Raw genomic sequence first — 15,370 nt, 5'->3', positions numbered from 1 at the left:
ATATGAAGTTAAGGACACCATGTCCTTAATATTTATACAACACTCATGAAGTTAAGGACACCATGTCCTTAACATTTACACTATACATATGAAGTTAAGGACATGATGTCCTAAAGTTTAAAACAGAAGGTGCTAATTCATGACACTTTGTCCTTAATATTTACACAGCACTCATGAAGTTAAGGACACCATGTCTAGCACAGTGGTATTTTCGTCTGGGAGGGTAAAAGTTTATTAAAGTACTGGCTAAAAAGTAAATAAATTTTAAACAGTAGCTTAAGAGTAAATACATCTCTAATTAGTGGCTAACCGTGCACTTCCCCTTGAAAAGACTATTCAAGATTATTACGTATTTACAAAATACCGTCATGTCGGAAAGTCCCAATTTGGGGATAATACTCTCCTATCAAAGGCGACTCAATTCCTAAAACTCAAAACCAATACCTCATTTTAAGGATAGAAACTTATTTACTACCCCGTCACAACCTTTGATGGACATTAAATCATTGGGATTACCGTACCTAAGTCAATACAGTATTTGATCTGTTACTGCTAATATGGAATGCATGCATCATTATAAGTTGCATCAGTGTTGATCAAGAGAAGGACGTTCCTTTGGTTTTTTCAATTTAAACAACTCATCACATGCGTCTCACAAATCAATTCCGACAAAAATAACTACCGCAGTGTGTTTAAATATAATGTTTATAAAAAGTGCTCACTTTTTATAAACATAAAAGACTAAAGCTGTTCATGTGTAGATTTGAAGGATTATTTTAAATCAACCGTCAAACATAAAAGACTATTTTTGTCATTTTCTCGTAAATATAAAGTATAACAAATAGTGGTAGACAATGACTCTGTCCTCTGTCTACAAATGGACAAAACGAAACAGAACTTAAACTGATGAAAAAATAGTAAAGAATCCCATCTGACTGTCTGATTACTAGTATCTTTGATATCCAACCAAAAAATAGTGGTTTCAAGCAACAGCAGGCATGTCCTTGAGCCAGGCATCCAGTGGCTTACCAATTGCATAGACAATAAATCCAATCTCTCTAAGGTTTTCCACATTAACAACGTTCCTACCATCAAATATGAAAGCAGGTTTCTGCATGTTATCATATATCTTCTGGTAATCAAGATTCTTGAATTCATCCCACTCTGTAAGAATGCAAACAGCATGAGCATCCTTTGTTGCAGTGTAGGCATCCCAAACGACGGAAACTTGTTTCACGTTATTGGGACTCATTGGCTGGAGGTGAAGGGGATGATCCCAATCAAACTTGTTCATTGCGAGGTCCCTTTGGATTTGGTCCTCGTTAACCTGAGGGTCGTATATGCTCAACTTAGCCTTGTCTCCCAACAGTCCCTTGCAAACATCAATCGCAGGGGTCTCTCGAGTATCTCCAGTATCCTTCTTGAAAGCAAAACCTAGAACGGCGACTTTCTTGCCTGATACTGTGTTGAACATGGAGGCAACAACACGGTTGACAAAACGAGTCTTCTGATAGTCATTGATCTTGATTACCTGTTTCCAGTATTCAGCCACCTCCGGAAGACCATTGCACTCACAAATATAAACCAGATTCAGAATATCCTTCTGGAAGCAAGAGCCACCGAAACCAACACTAGCATTAAGAAACTTGGGACCAATCCTCGAGTCCTTACCAACAGCATATGACACCTCTGAGACATTTGCTCCAGTAGACTCACAGAGAGCTGACATGGCATTCACAGAAGAGATTCTTTGTGCCAAAAACGCATTGGCAGCCAGTTTTGAGAGCTCAGCAGACCACAAATTGGTGGTGAGGATGCGATCTTCAGGAACCCATTGGGCATAGACATCCTTCAATGCTTGAATAGCCTTCTGGCCTCCCGGAGTTTCCCGACCTCCGATTAATACTCTGTCTGGCTTAAAAAGGTCTTCGATTGCGGTCCCCTCAGCAAGAAACTCGGGGTTTGAGAGGATTTGGAAGTTAATTCCCTTGCTGTTGTGAGTCAAAATCTTTTCAATTGCCTCAGCAGTTTTGACTGGAACAGTTGATTTCTCAACAACTATTTTGTCAGATTTTGAGACGTCAGCAATCATGCGGGCTGCACTCTCCCAGTAAGTAAGATCTGCAGCCTTGCCTGCTCCAAGACCCCTCGTCTTGGTAGGAGTGTTGACAGAAACAAAAACGATATCAGCCTCGCGCACATGTTTCTCCACATCTGTGCTAAAGAAGAGGTTCCTGCCTCGGCATTCTTTGACTACGTCCTCAAGTCCTGGCTCATAGATGGGGAGCTGGTCGCTATTCCAGGCACTAATGCGAGGCACAGAAATATCTACAACGGCAACTTCAATGGAAGGGCATTTGAGTGCTATGACGGCCATGGTGGGGCCACCCACATATCCAGCTCCTATACAGCAAATCTTCACCATTTTCCTTTGTTCTAAACTCTGCAATAAGAAAAAGTTCAAGCATTTTCTGAGGCTGCCTTCTCAGATCAAAGGAAATGTAAGGAACATATTGAAACTTGTTATATCAAAAAGCATGTGTAGACGTATAATCTACAAGCTTTCATGTGTTTATAATTGGTCATCCAATGAACCTACTGCAACAAACTTTTGTGACCTACCAGATGACATCCATAATGAAAAATAGTGATTCGACCACAAAACATGCAAAAGATTACTTTTTCTTGCATTTCTCATTGCAGCACGAAGTAAGTGGAGAATGCACAAACAAGAAAAGGTTGCTGAAACAAGGATGCATTGAAAAGTGGATACAGAAAGGGAACTCCTAGTATGGATGAAAGAGGAATCTAATCTCCGGTTCAGAGTAATATTGTAACAATAGCATAAAGCTTCAGTCAAACGGAACAATACCCAATTGTGCTTGAGTCTCTGAATCAATATACTACTGCTTACATGTAATTCTGCGGACCAATACAATATTTATGAATGAGCACCGGAACTTGGAGTGGATGTAAAAATAGCACCAATTGTGCATACAAGAACAGCAAAATTTTGGTAATGACATGTAGTAACCATGATCTTGATTAGATCTGAAATGAAGAAGGAAGATTCAGACTCCAACTCTCGCTCTGCGCTCGGACCCCTAGATATAGTAAGATCTTAACAATTAACTCTGCATTTCTACAAGAGACCTAAGACTATGTGTCAAAATTAAGAAGGAAGACAATCAAACACATCCCTCATCTAATCAGATACGTAAAAAGTACTATTTCTTCCCCAGAGAACCTAAGAAATAGCAAAAATTTCACACGAAAATCATGCACTTCCACTATTCAATCAGAAATAACAAAAAAGACCCTTTTTCTTTTTTAACAAAAGAACCTTATATCAGGCACTTCCATTATCAAATCAGATACCTAAAAACACATCCCCCCCCCCCAGATACCATAAAGTTCACACTTTCTGATCTTGGTAAATCAGGCACTACCATTGTCAAATCAGACACAAAAAAAAATACAATTTTTTTTCCAAAAGAACCTTAAAATTGCAGAAAATTCACCTTTTGGAACTTGGGAACCCCCACAAATCCTACTTCACACTATGAATCAAAAATAAATTCTTATACGTAAAGGGGTCATCAAAATCAATTCTTTTCCATAAAGGGGTCATCAAACACAAGAGTGTACATAAATGTGAATTACACAATAGTTGTAATGGATTGAGATAAAGAAAATGAAGTGGAATACCTGTGAGATCGCTCAATTGATGTGCAAAAGAGAAAGCTGAGGTGTTTAATGTGTGTGTACGTTAAAGGCGGGTAGCTCCTTAAATAGTCGTTGCAGATCTAAGATCTCTGCGTTAGAGAACTGACAAGTCTGTAATGGGACAATCAGAGGAATAAATCTAAATATATACATATTTTTAAGTTTACACAAAAATATGGGTGAAAATCATTTATACATCCCAATTTTGCTTTAAAAATTAAATTCTCCTCCCACTTTTGATAATTAACATTTTCCTCCCCATTTCTCAAATTACTATTTAAAATGTCTATTCTAACCTCTATATTATCAACATTTATCGATTTTCGTTTGGTTTTTATATTTTTTTTAATATCATGAAATTTTTCTCGTTTCTATTATTTATCTTATGAATTTACCTATACAACAACTAAATCTCATTTTAAAAATTTTAAAAATAAAAATAATAATCAAGCATATTTTTAATGACATTGAATATTAAAAATAATGAGGCAAAAAGAGATAAAATAAAATAATTTGCTCATATTTCTAATTTTATCAATAGCAATAAAAACTCAAAAACCTATTTACATAATTGAGAATTAAAATAGTGAGAAACCTTACAAATGCATACTCAATGCACGTAATAAAAAGTTTAATAGTTAAAAATAGAGGTTGTTTTATAACAAATTCCTAAAGATAATCTATTTATATTTTAAACAAATTTTAAATTATAAATTTAGAAAATATCTTATAATAACAATCAAAACTTAAAAATTTAAATACTCAAAGAAGAGAGAAAGTGTTGGGGCGGAGCTAAAGGAGATAAAAGGGTTCAATTGAATCCTCTCGCTAGAAAATTGGACGACGCAAATTGGGCAAAAAGAAAATATTTAGTTATATAAAAATTGTTAAATTCCCTTGTGACATTAGAATTTTTTTATTATAGTGATAAAGGGGTTGAAAATTATTTTGAATCTCAAGTTCAAATCTAGATTTGATATTTTAGTGTTTTCTTAATCCTCTTGTATGAATTTATTGCTCTTTTACTGAGAAAATACAATTTAAATATATAATTAATGTGTGTATATTAAAAAAATAATCATCATAATAAAAACAAAAAATTGTAATAAATTTATAAAAGGACTATTATATTTAATGTTAATGAGATTAAATAACATTTATAATAAGGTATACAATGATTTAAATTGTTCATAATAAAAAAATTATATATAATAAAAAAGTATTATACAATTACATATAGGCTGGCAAGGACAAAATAAACATTGTATAGAATAAAAGAAGAAGAATGCCAATTGTTTAAAGTTGAGGGAGGAGTTTGATATTTAAACTAAAGTTATAGGGTGTAAATAATTTTCACCCTAAAACTATCTTCATCATAAATTTAATACTACTCATTTTGTCCTTCTTTTTGTTGATTTTCATTCGATGTTTAATAGTCTCTTTGGAATTTGACTATTCCAAATTCACGACAGGAACACATTATAGAAGGTAAACTTCCCTACCAAAATCTATTTCATTTTCTTGGTTCAAGACCTCTAATTAAAAATGAAATCTCACGTGATCATTGCTATTATTTTGTCACCATTGATGGGGAGTGTGTAGGGACTCGCTTACATATTTGTTTTACTTTAACTTATATATAATAACAGGGTAGCAAAATATTACACTAGCTAGCAAGTAAAGTTTAAACTATCAAGTCATTCGAAATATGTTTAGAGTTAATCAAAGATTTAAAATTTTTGAAAATAAGGCAATGATAAAGCAGACAACACGCCTTATTTTCAAATTACACATCTCACTTCTAATGAAGAATTACTCGGTGATATATTTTAGATAATTTGATTGGGTAAAAACGTATTTACACTATCAGTATATATTATTTAAATTCCTTATCTTTTAATAATATTTTAAGGATTGTGGCATGGAAGTCACAATAATTCTAGTAGAGTAAGCTAGAAGATGACCAATCCCGCTCCATTGGTGTCGAGTATGTTGTGAGAGGCGGTTAAAAAGCCGTTAAGGCATTAGACTCAAAGGCGAATATCTCTTTGCCCCCCTCTTCAGTTAATGCTTTTGGCCTTCGTCTCTTTTGGGATGTGAGGGGGGAGGGGAGGGGGGAAGATAACATTGGCCAAAGAGTTAATCCAATCCTTATGCATCATCTCACACTCATTTCTTTTTAATCTTTTCGAAATATTATATATGATCTATAGAAAATCCTTTAACTTTATAATCTTTTTACTTAAACTTTAGTGGCATGTTCTTTACATAGCCTTTGGAATGTCATGACATATTTAATACTACAAGTTATATGCGCCAACTGAGGTCCCCGCCATATGTTAGACTAGATTGTCAGTGTCGTACGGGAAAATCAATGTCGTGAGCAATTGAGCAGCGGAAAATGCGCAATTGATGATGAAAGCTGATGATTGTATTGATGATGATGAAAGCTATTACAAGAATTGTTTGAATGCTTGAATGTTTGAATGCTTTGGTCCCCCTTAATAATGCTTAAAAAAAAAATCAAAGTTACATGAGTTGACCTAATAAAGCTGTAGAAGCACACTGAAAATGAATGAAGTAAAACTACTCTATAATTACAATGAAAAGGACTTAGTCCTCTATGAAAGCAAGTCCGATGGCAGCAACTTTGTCTTGAGCATCAGGGTCTGCGCGTGCATTGTTGTGGGCGCGCGCGACACTATTTGGATCTGCCAGCGGCTGGGCACTGGTGCTTGGCATTGGGTCTGCACGCGGGGCACTGTCTGTGCGAGCGACGCTTTTGGCAACATGATGGTTTGTGCGCGCGGCATTGTCGGTGCGCGCGACACTGATGGTATTCACCAGCCGCTGGGCGCTAGCACTGATTATCGGTGGGGCGACAGAGGCGCATGCGCGCTTATCACTTGGCGCTGCCGAGACCACGGGGCCGACCGTGGTGCTAGGCATTGGGAGGCTTGCCGGGACGCCACGGGGCGCATCCAATGGGTCATGGGTCGATGATGGAAAGCAGCCCATGACATTCTCCCCCACATGAGTTGGCGACGTCCTTGGAGCCTTACCTGCAGGATGATGATGATTGGTCAGGCTCTTGTTGGCTGGGAGGTATGCTCCCTCGGTGTTGTGAGATGTCTTTCTGAATGATCTTCCATGTATTTCTGAAATGGCCGGAGGTGGCTGACATGAAAGACTAGATGGATTTTTCACCAGGCTGGTGTGTTCAGCTGGTATGTGGATTTTCCGATGCGCCTTTCAATGGAAAAGGATCCGATGTATTTTTGCAATAGGCAAGGATCTTGGGTCCTCTTTGCAAACAAGTTCCGCCCCGGGGTTTTTACCATCACTTTGTCTCCTGCTTGATATTGGGCAAAGCGAAGGTTTTGTTTGGCATACCTCGTTGCCCTCTCTTAGGCTTTGACAAGATAGCTCTGCACTATCTTCAAAGTTTGCTCCCATTCTGTCGAGAAACTGGCAGCTCGATGAGATATTGGCATGTTTGGTACATTCACATTTTGTGGGAGTAGCGGTTGATGTCCGGTAACAATTTCAAAAGTGCTTTTGTTTGTATGGGCGCACTTTTGTGAATTAAAACACAGCTGAGCAGTATCCAGAAGCTTCACCCAATGTGTTTGTGACCCGGTTACAAATTGGCAGAGATATTCCTCCAGCATGTCATTGAACCGGTCTGTTTGATCATATGTTTGCTGATGATGATGGTTTGAGTTGTAACTCAATTAGGATCCGAGGCAACTGAAGAGTTGGGTCCAAAATTTGCTAGTGAAGCGTGGGTCGCAGCCAGTAATGATGTTCTGGGCATACCCTAATGTTTGACAATATGAGAGAAGAAGAGTCGAGCTGTATCTTCTGCCGATATGTTCTGTGGGGCTGCGATGAAGGTAGCATACTTGGAAAATTGGTCTATTACCACCATAATGGTTGCATGATTTCCGACCTTGGGTAATCCTGTGATGAAATTCAGGGAAATGCTTTCCCAAGGTCTCTGTGGAACAGGTAGCGGCTCCAAGAGTCCCGCTTGTGCTGAGTGATCTGACTTGTCCTTTTGGGATGCTTGATAAGTCTTCACACGATGAGGGGCATCATGAGCTATTGGACGCCGATGATCTAATGTCTGTTTGATGATGTTGAGGGCAGCTAGAACTGTAGGTTCAAGTCTGTTGGTTCCCTCCTTTAACTGCATGGCCGTGATGTTTCCAGCGGCCATCTTCATGGGTATGCACGGTATGGTACAAGGTTTGGCCCCGTTGTCTCCTATCATTAGGAGCATGTTGGCATATGGTACCGGGATGGTGTTTGTTTGCCTGAGGAATTCCAACCCCACTATCAATTCGAAGTCATCGATGATAGCTATGCGTAGGTCGAATATTCCCTTGAATGGGCCAAGCTTCATTGGCACTTCTTGGGCTATTCCACTCACTGGCTGAGATGGAGAGTTGATAGCCTTGACACGACCCTTGCATTTTTGCACTGCTAGACTAAGGCGTTGCACCTGAGTTGAGGCTAGGTAGTTGTGGCTAGCACCCGTGTCTATCAATGCCCGAATAGGTCTGCCGTTTACTTTCATGTCAAAGAACATTAAGGTCCTATTTTGTGATGCGGGAGGCCTCTCGTCCCCCTTTCCTTTCCCTTTCTTGTCGATTGGGAATGCGTTCTTCTTGGGGTTGCCAGCACTGGTTCCCGCCAAGGTATCATGAATGGAGCCAACAAATGGGTTGAAGGCACCTACTTGATCGGGGCCGTCTGAGTCGTCGGTATCTGACTCGTTTTCAACAATCTGTTGAGCATTGATCTGTGTATTGGGACTTTGATTATTCCAATGTTCCCCGCCGCAATGACGACATTTTGATGGGGGCTTTCTCCCCTGATTGTTGTTGACTGATGCAACACTGTTTCTGCTTGAGGAAGGAGTCTTAGGTTTGGATGCACCTCAATCTCCTCCGTTTCTGTTGGGGCCACCGTTGCTAGGTTGGCTCCTGTTGTATCCCCCTCGGACAGGAGGCTGGGGCCTATCCTTCTGAGTTTCCAACTGATAATCCCCAAGGCACTCTGCAGCTTGAATGGCCTTGGGCAGGGTATCTACCTATTGTCTTTGCAGTTCCATACGAGCATGAGGTTTCAAACCTTCTATGAATGCGAACAGTTTATCTTTGTCCCCCATATCCCGTATGTTTAGCATGAGTGCGGAGAATTCATGCATGTAGTCCCGCACCGACCTGGTGTGGCGGAATTCATGCAACTTTCTCCGTGCATTGTATTCCACATTTTCGGGGAAGAACTGCAGGCGTATGGCTGCCTTCAGTTCTTCCCATGTCTGGAGAGTATCTTCACCGGCCCTGATAGTTTGACTCGCCACCAGAGTTTTGCATCACCCTGAAGATACATGGCAGCAGTTGCTACCTTTTTGGATTCTTCCAACTGTCCCACGACATCGAAGTATTGTTCGATGTCGAAGATAAAGTTTTCCACTTCTTTGGCATCCCGAGCTCCGTTGTATGTCTTGGGCTCCGAAATTTTCAGCTTTTGTGGCATGGGGGCAATGTTCATGGCACCCCTGATTTGGTTTTCGCCTCCTTTGAGCAGGCTTTGAAGGGCAGCATTGACAACATTGAGCTGGCATGTCAAGTTGTCTATGGTTTGCTGCATGACGGTCAGTCTGTCTGCCTCTAGTTCCCGATGGGCTAAATCCTCGGCACGCTCCTGCTAGAGGTCCTCGAATTTGCCATGAATTTTGGTTGCCTCAACGGCAACCGTTTGCCGGTCTTCCTCAGAGTCTTGACTGATGTTTGCTATGTCAACTTCGGCCTGCCGCATTCTGCGGTCCAGGTCATCCAACCTTTGTACTAGGCTGATTCTTAGATCATGCAACGTATCCACGATGGGCCATAATTCGTCAATCATCTCTTGAAGGGCCGCGATGCGATCTCCATAATTCACAATGGTCAGAAAATGGTGATGATGATGGCAATGAGTTCCCTCGTCCGATGTCGAGCCTAGGCTCTGATACCAACTGTTACGCGGCGCCTTCCTGAAGTTCCTTAGAAGGGCGACGTAAGGCTAAGCAACCGATAGCAGTGCGGTTGCTATGCGCCAACTGAGGTCCCCACCATATGCTAGACTAGATTGTCAGTACCGTACGGGAAAACCAATATCGTGAGCAATTGAGCAGCGAAAAATGAGCAATTGATGATGAAAGCCGATGATTGTATTGATGATGATGAAAGCTATTACAAGATGCAATGCGGTGTCGGGGGGGGGGGGGGAGGGAGAGAGACATCATTACAGAGAATTGTTTGAATGCTTGAATGTTTGAATGCTTTGGTCCCCCTTAATAATGCTTAAAAAAAAACCAAAGTTACATGAGTTGACCTAATAAAGCTGTAGAAGCACACTGAAAATGAATGAAGTAAAACTACTCTATAATTACAATGAAAAGGACTTAGTCTTCTATGGAAGCAAGTCCGATGGCAGCAACTTTGTCTTGAGCATCAAGGTCTGCGCGGGCATTGCTGTGGGCGCGCGCGACACTATTTGGATCTGCCAGCGGCTGGGCGCTGGTGCTTGGCATTGGGTCTGCGCGCGGGGCACTTTCTGTGCGAGCGGTGCTTTTGGCAACATGATGGTTTGTGCGCGCGGCATTGTCGGTGCGCGCGGCACTGATGGCATTCGCCAGCCGCTGGTCACTGGCACTGATTATCGGTGGGGCGACAGAGGCGCATGCGCACTTGTCACTTGGCGCTGCCGAGACCACGGGGCCGATTATGGCGCTAGGCGTTGGGAGGCTTGCCGGGACGCCACGGGGCGCATCCAAGGGGTTGCTCTCATGGTCATTCAAGTTAAGCTTTGTAACACAAAAATTACTTTTCTTTCTTTTGTAATTTAAAATAATCTTTGTATAGCCTAGTTAACAAGAATATAAAATAGTAAGATGGATGGAAAACTTATATTGCTACCTTTTTATAGCCTTCTTAACTTGATTGACCATCGATGAAATTTCTTTTGTCATAATGTTTTAATTGTGCCTTTTCCATAAAGCATAATGACTTAGAAAACCACCATCGTTTCTTATCAACGTAACTCTTGAAGTTATATTAACCAGAAAGAGGAGTGGTGGATGTTTGAAACTGGTCCACTTTTAACTAGAAGTTTTAGTTAAATTTTTAGAAATAAAGATTCTTTTTAACAGGAAACGCTTTACGTTTCTTAATGAAGTTGCCCCACAAATTTACGTTTCTTAGGAATATTAACTTTTCATCCTCCACATTGGGGATTTTAAAAAACTGTTTGCTTGAATTGTATATCACAAACCCATGGCATTTGGTTTCTTGTTGGTTTTAGGCTTGAATATTATTTCTAGTGCAAACGTTTTTTTAAAATAAGCACTCGGACGCATGTGGTTAGTTATATGGGTATTGCATCGAACTACTGTACCATCGTGTTGGCTCCGAACTATTCTGCCTAATGGGATCTCATCTTTAAAATGAATCAAGTATTCGAAGTTTCTTTAATTAGAATAGGTATTGTGCATTTCGTAGGTTAGTGTCTTGAACCATATAAAATCAGTTACTATTTCTGTTTGTGGGATCTTTTTATTTCCCCATGTGCTTTCTGCTGACCTTTATCATTGTTTTCTCTGAAGTACCGATAGAGCTCATTTACTCTTCTTTTTACCTCAACAAATGATAGTACTTTGTTTCCCAAAAGAAAACTTTCACGCCTAGCCTCTTATATATATATATATATATATATATATATATATATATATATATATATATATATATATATATATATATATATATATATATATATAACAACAACAACAACAACCCAGTAAAATCTCACGATTGGGGTTTGGGGAGGGTAGTGTATACGCAGACCTTACCCTTACCCCGGAGGAGTAGAGAGACTGTTTCCAAAAAATACTCTGCTCAAGAAAACGAAAAGAGACAATAGATCCGTAGAAGTAATTAATAGAAGCCAGCAACATAATAACAGCATCGTAAGAGACAGAAAATAGATGAAAAAGCAATAATAATAACTAGTATTAATAATGGCACAACACTATGAAAAAACGGAATAATAGTGTGAACACAACATAAACCATTACCAGTCTAAGAAAAAACTATCAGACTAGCCTCACCCTTGGTACAAAGTAGAAAAACGTTCAACTGCCTCCTAACATTCAACCCTAATACTCGATCTCCACACTTTTCCATCAAGAGTCTTGTCCTCGGAAATCTGAAGTCGCGTCATGTCCTGCCTGATCACCTCACTCAAATACTTCTTAGGCTGCCATCTACCTCTTCTCATACCCACCAAAGTCAACAGTTCACACTTCCTAACGGGGCATCTAGGCTTCTACTTTGCACATACTCGAATCATCTAAGCTTCGCTTCTTGCATCTTGTCGTCCATAGAAGCCACACCCACTTTCTCTTGAATATATATATAAGAGAGAGTAATCCTTTAAATATTATTGGTATCTATTACATAGTATATTTATAACACATGATAGTACTTTTAATCCATTAACAGTTTGTTCAGTTTAAATGGTTCACGTGCTTTTCACAAGTCAATATTTGAAGGCAAAGTGCTCCGCTGCAGTAGTAAATACCAAAAAGTTGAATTGTTTAGAAGTTGCAGATACGGGAAAAGTAAGCTTCAGATCAAAGAATCGGCTAATCATTAGCAACTGTTATAATATATGTCTGTGGGCACCAACCAAACAAATTAATTAAGCCAAAAAAGGAGGCTTTCACTTTGAGCGTTTGAGTGAGATGCAAGTTCCAACCAACATAATGACCAAACTACTTATGATTACGACTTGCAAGCCATCTAGGAAATGCTAATTGCTACATTTGATAGCAAGAGATAGCAGATGTGGATGTAAAGCGTAAGTTACGGATTTATCCGAATTAATAACTTCTATTCAAACAATATATATATATATATATATATATATATATATATATATATATATATATATATATATATATATATATATATAATTTATGTTAAATATTTGGCTAAATAAGTACAAGTACTAGATTCTGAAATAATGGTTAAATTTCGAACTCAAACTCATAAAATTCAAATATTAAATAGTTATGTCAGCCCGCTAGTATTTGAGTGATGTTTTTGAACCTGTAGTTATGATGATTTATACTACTCAATTCTATGTCTAGGAGTCATCAGATGTTCTTGTTTGACCCAAAATTTAGATCTAGGTTTAAACAATTAGATTTTTTAATAAAATAGAGTTAATCTTAGCCAATATTAATATTCAAAAGATATGTTAACCGATTTTGTAGCAAGATAATACAGGCATTATCTAAGTAGCAATAAATGGTGATAACATTGTTATATTCAATGATCCAAAAATGAAGGAGGTAACATTAAATAACAATAAATAGCAATGATCTATATTTATTATAAAAGTATGAATAAAATGTTGAATTACAAAAATAACATTTTAATATTAAGCATAATAACTCACAATAAAAGGACAGAATCGAAATTCTAGACATTAGCATTTTAATTCTATTAGTTTTAGGACATAATACAACACGTTATGAATCCTACATGATTACCTTTAAAAATCCTATTAGTATAATTATTTTCGGGCATAGATATATAATACTACATGTTAGCATGTAAACCTAATATTTTTAGGAACATGTTAGATTTTCTATTAGTATAATTACTTTTGGGATATTGACATATTTTTAGCCATGTAATCCTATTACATTTAGGATATACTTCTTAAAAAAAATTTATTACTAATTTAATTTGAAAACGTATTATATTGTCCAAATCCATTTAGAAACAAGAAAGCCTATATTATTATAAAAATACGAATATAATATTGATAGACCAAAATAGCCCTAAAATATTAAACAGAAGAACTCATAGGGAAATGACATAGTTGTAATAACTTATTTTTTTGGACTACAATAACTTATATGTTAATTTTTTAATATTTAAGATTTTAAAATTAATACAATCTTGTCTATGGAATTCTTATTAAAAATATTTAGGAAGATTTAATAAAATCAATTTCATAAGAATCCTCAATATTGGTAATACATTACCACTATATAATATTCAATACTAAGAAAAAATAAAATAAATGCTAAACGGACTGTATAAAGCATTGAAATTGAGAAACAAATCTTCACGATAGCTAGCAGAAATGAATATATTGATCAACAAAATAAAAAGGTTGATTGCTAATTTTTATGATAAAAACAAAATATTTTTCAATTTTGACTCAGGAGAAGATGATACCAACAATTACTACGAAGAAGAATACTTAAATACTTTAATACCAAATGGCCTTCTACCGTACATGTTTATTGTCAAGTTTATTATTTCTTACGTATGATAATGTGTGTGTGTATATATATATATATATATATATATATAGACTAAGTTAAAATTGATCTTCCATTGCATATTGGTTGATTTTGAAGAAAAATACGCTCGTCTTGCTACTGAAAACTTAAATACGCTGAATAGCTTATGTAATAGTGCACATATGGTATATAGAAGTTTTGACAATAATGTCGTACATGCAGAACTTATGATACTGTCAATGTACTTTTAAGTATGTGTTTATCCCTATAATGACCTGACTTGTTGTTTTAAGAATTAACGCCCCGTTCAGTGACTTAAGGTCTCGAGCAGTTTCGCAATATGTATTATGACCCGCGGGAGTAGTCGAGTTTAATTTTCGGAAGATTCAGAAATAAATTTAAAGAATAATTCTCATTTTTGAAGCTTAAATGGAAAGGGTTGACCGGAGAGTTGACTTTTGAGCAAACAATCCCGGAATAGAATTTTGATGATGTCAATAGCTTCGTATGGTATTTTAGACTTAGGCGTATGTCCGAATTTGCATTTGGAAGTCCGTAGGACAATTCGACGCACTTTGGCGAAAGTTGAAAAATAGAAGATTTTTGGAAAGTTCGACAGAAGGTTGAATTTTTGATAACGAAGTCGGATTTTGATTCCGAAAATTGGAATAACTCCATTACGTCATTTATGACTTGTGTACAAAATTTGAAATCATTTCAGATTGATTTGATATATTTCGGCGCAAAATATAGAAGTTGAAAGATTTAAAAATTCATAATTCGATTCGATGCGCGATTCATAATTTCGGCGTTGTTTGACATGGTTTAAAGCCTCGACTAAGTTCGTATTGTATTTTGAAACATGTTGGTATATTTGGTTAAAGTCCCGGGGGTCTCGGGCGAGTTTCAGATGGTTAAACAGACCAAAATTGTGCTTGAAAGATTTCTGGAATTTTTCCAGTTCTGGTGCAATTGCACCTGCGATGGAAATGGTCGCAGGTGCGCGACCGCAAAAGCGAAAAAATGTTCGCAGATGCGGCCTGGACTGGAATGGGCAGAGGTCGCAGGTGCGATGCATTTTTCGTACCTTCGTGACCACAGAAGCGGAAGCTCTTCCGCAGGTGCGAGAGGACAGTGGTCTGTGGACGTCGCAGAAGCAGGAATTTTCTCGCAAAAGCGAGCTCGCAGGTGCGACAAACGTGTCCGCAGGTGCGAAACTAGGCAAAAACATAAGGATTGAACTTGGTCATTTTTTCATTTTCGTTTTTGGATTTT

General features: G+C 37.9%; 1 protein-coding gene across 1 annotated transcript; it reads right to left on the bottom strand.

The window, feature by feature from the left end:
• Positions 1–788: 788 nt before the first annotated feature.
• On the bottom strand, positions 789–3,854 carry LOC107764147 (UDP-glucose 6-dehydrogenase 3-like). Its single transcript, XM_016582687.1, has 2 exons — positions 3,709–3,854; positions 789–2,443 (listed from the first exon to the last, which is right to left on the bottom strand). Exon 2 carries the CDS (start codon positions 2,423–2,425, stop codon positions 983–985), a length of 1,443 nt encoding a protein of 480 aa, XP_016438173.1. The 5' UTR covers positions 2,426–2,443; positions 3,709–3,854; the 3' UTR covers positions 789–982.
• Between the last annotated feature and the right edge of the window lie 11,516 nt (positions 3,855–15,370).

The sequence above is a fragment of the Nicotiana tabacum genome, chromosome 14, assembly GCF_000715075.1.
Source record: "Nicotiana tabacum cultivar K326 chromosome 14, ASM71507v2, whole genome shotgun sequence".
Lineage (NCBI taxonomy): Eukaryota > Viridiplantae > Streptophyta > Magnoliopsida > Solanales > Solanaceae > Nicotiana > Nicotiana tabacum.
Note: the sequence above shows the minus strand (reverse complement) of the source record. Positions and strands in the feature narration are given on the sequence as shown.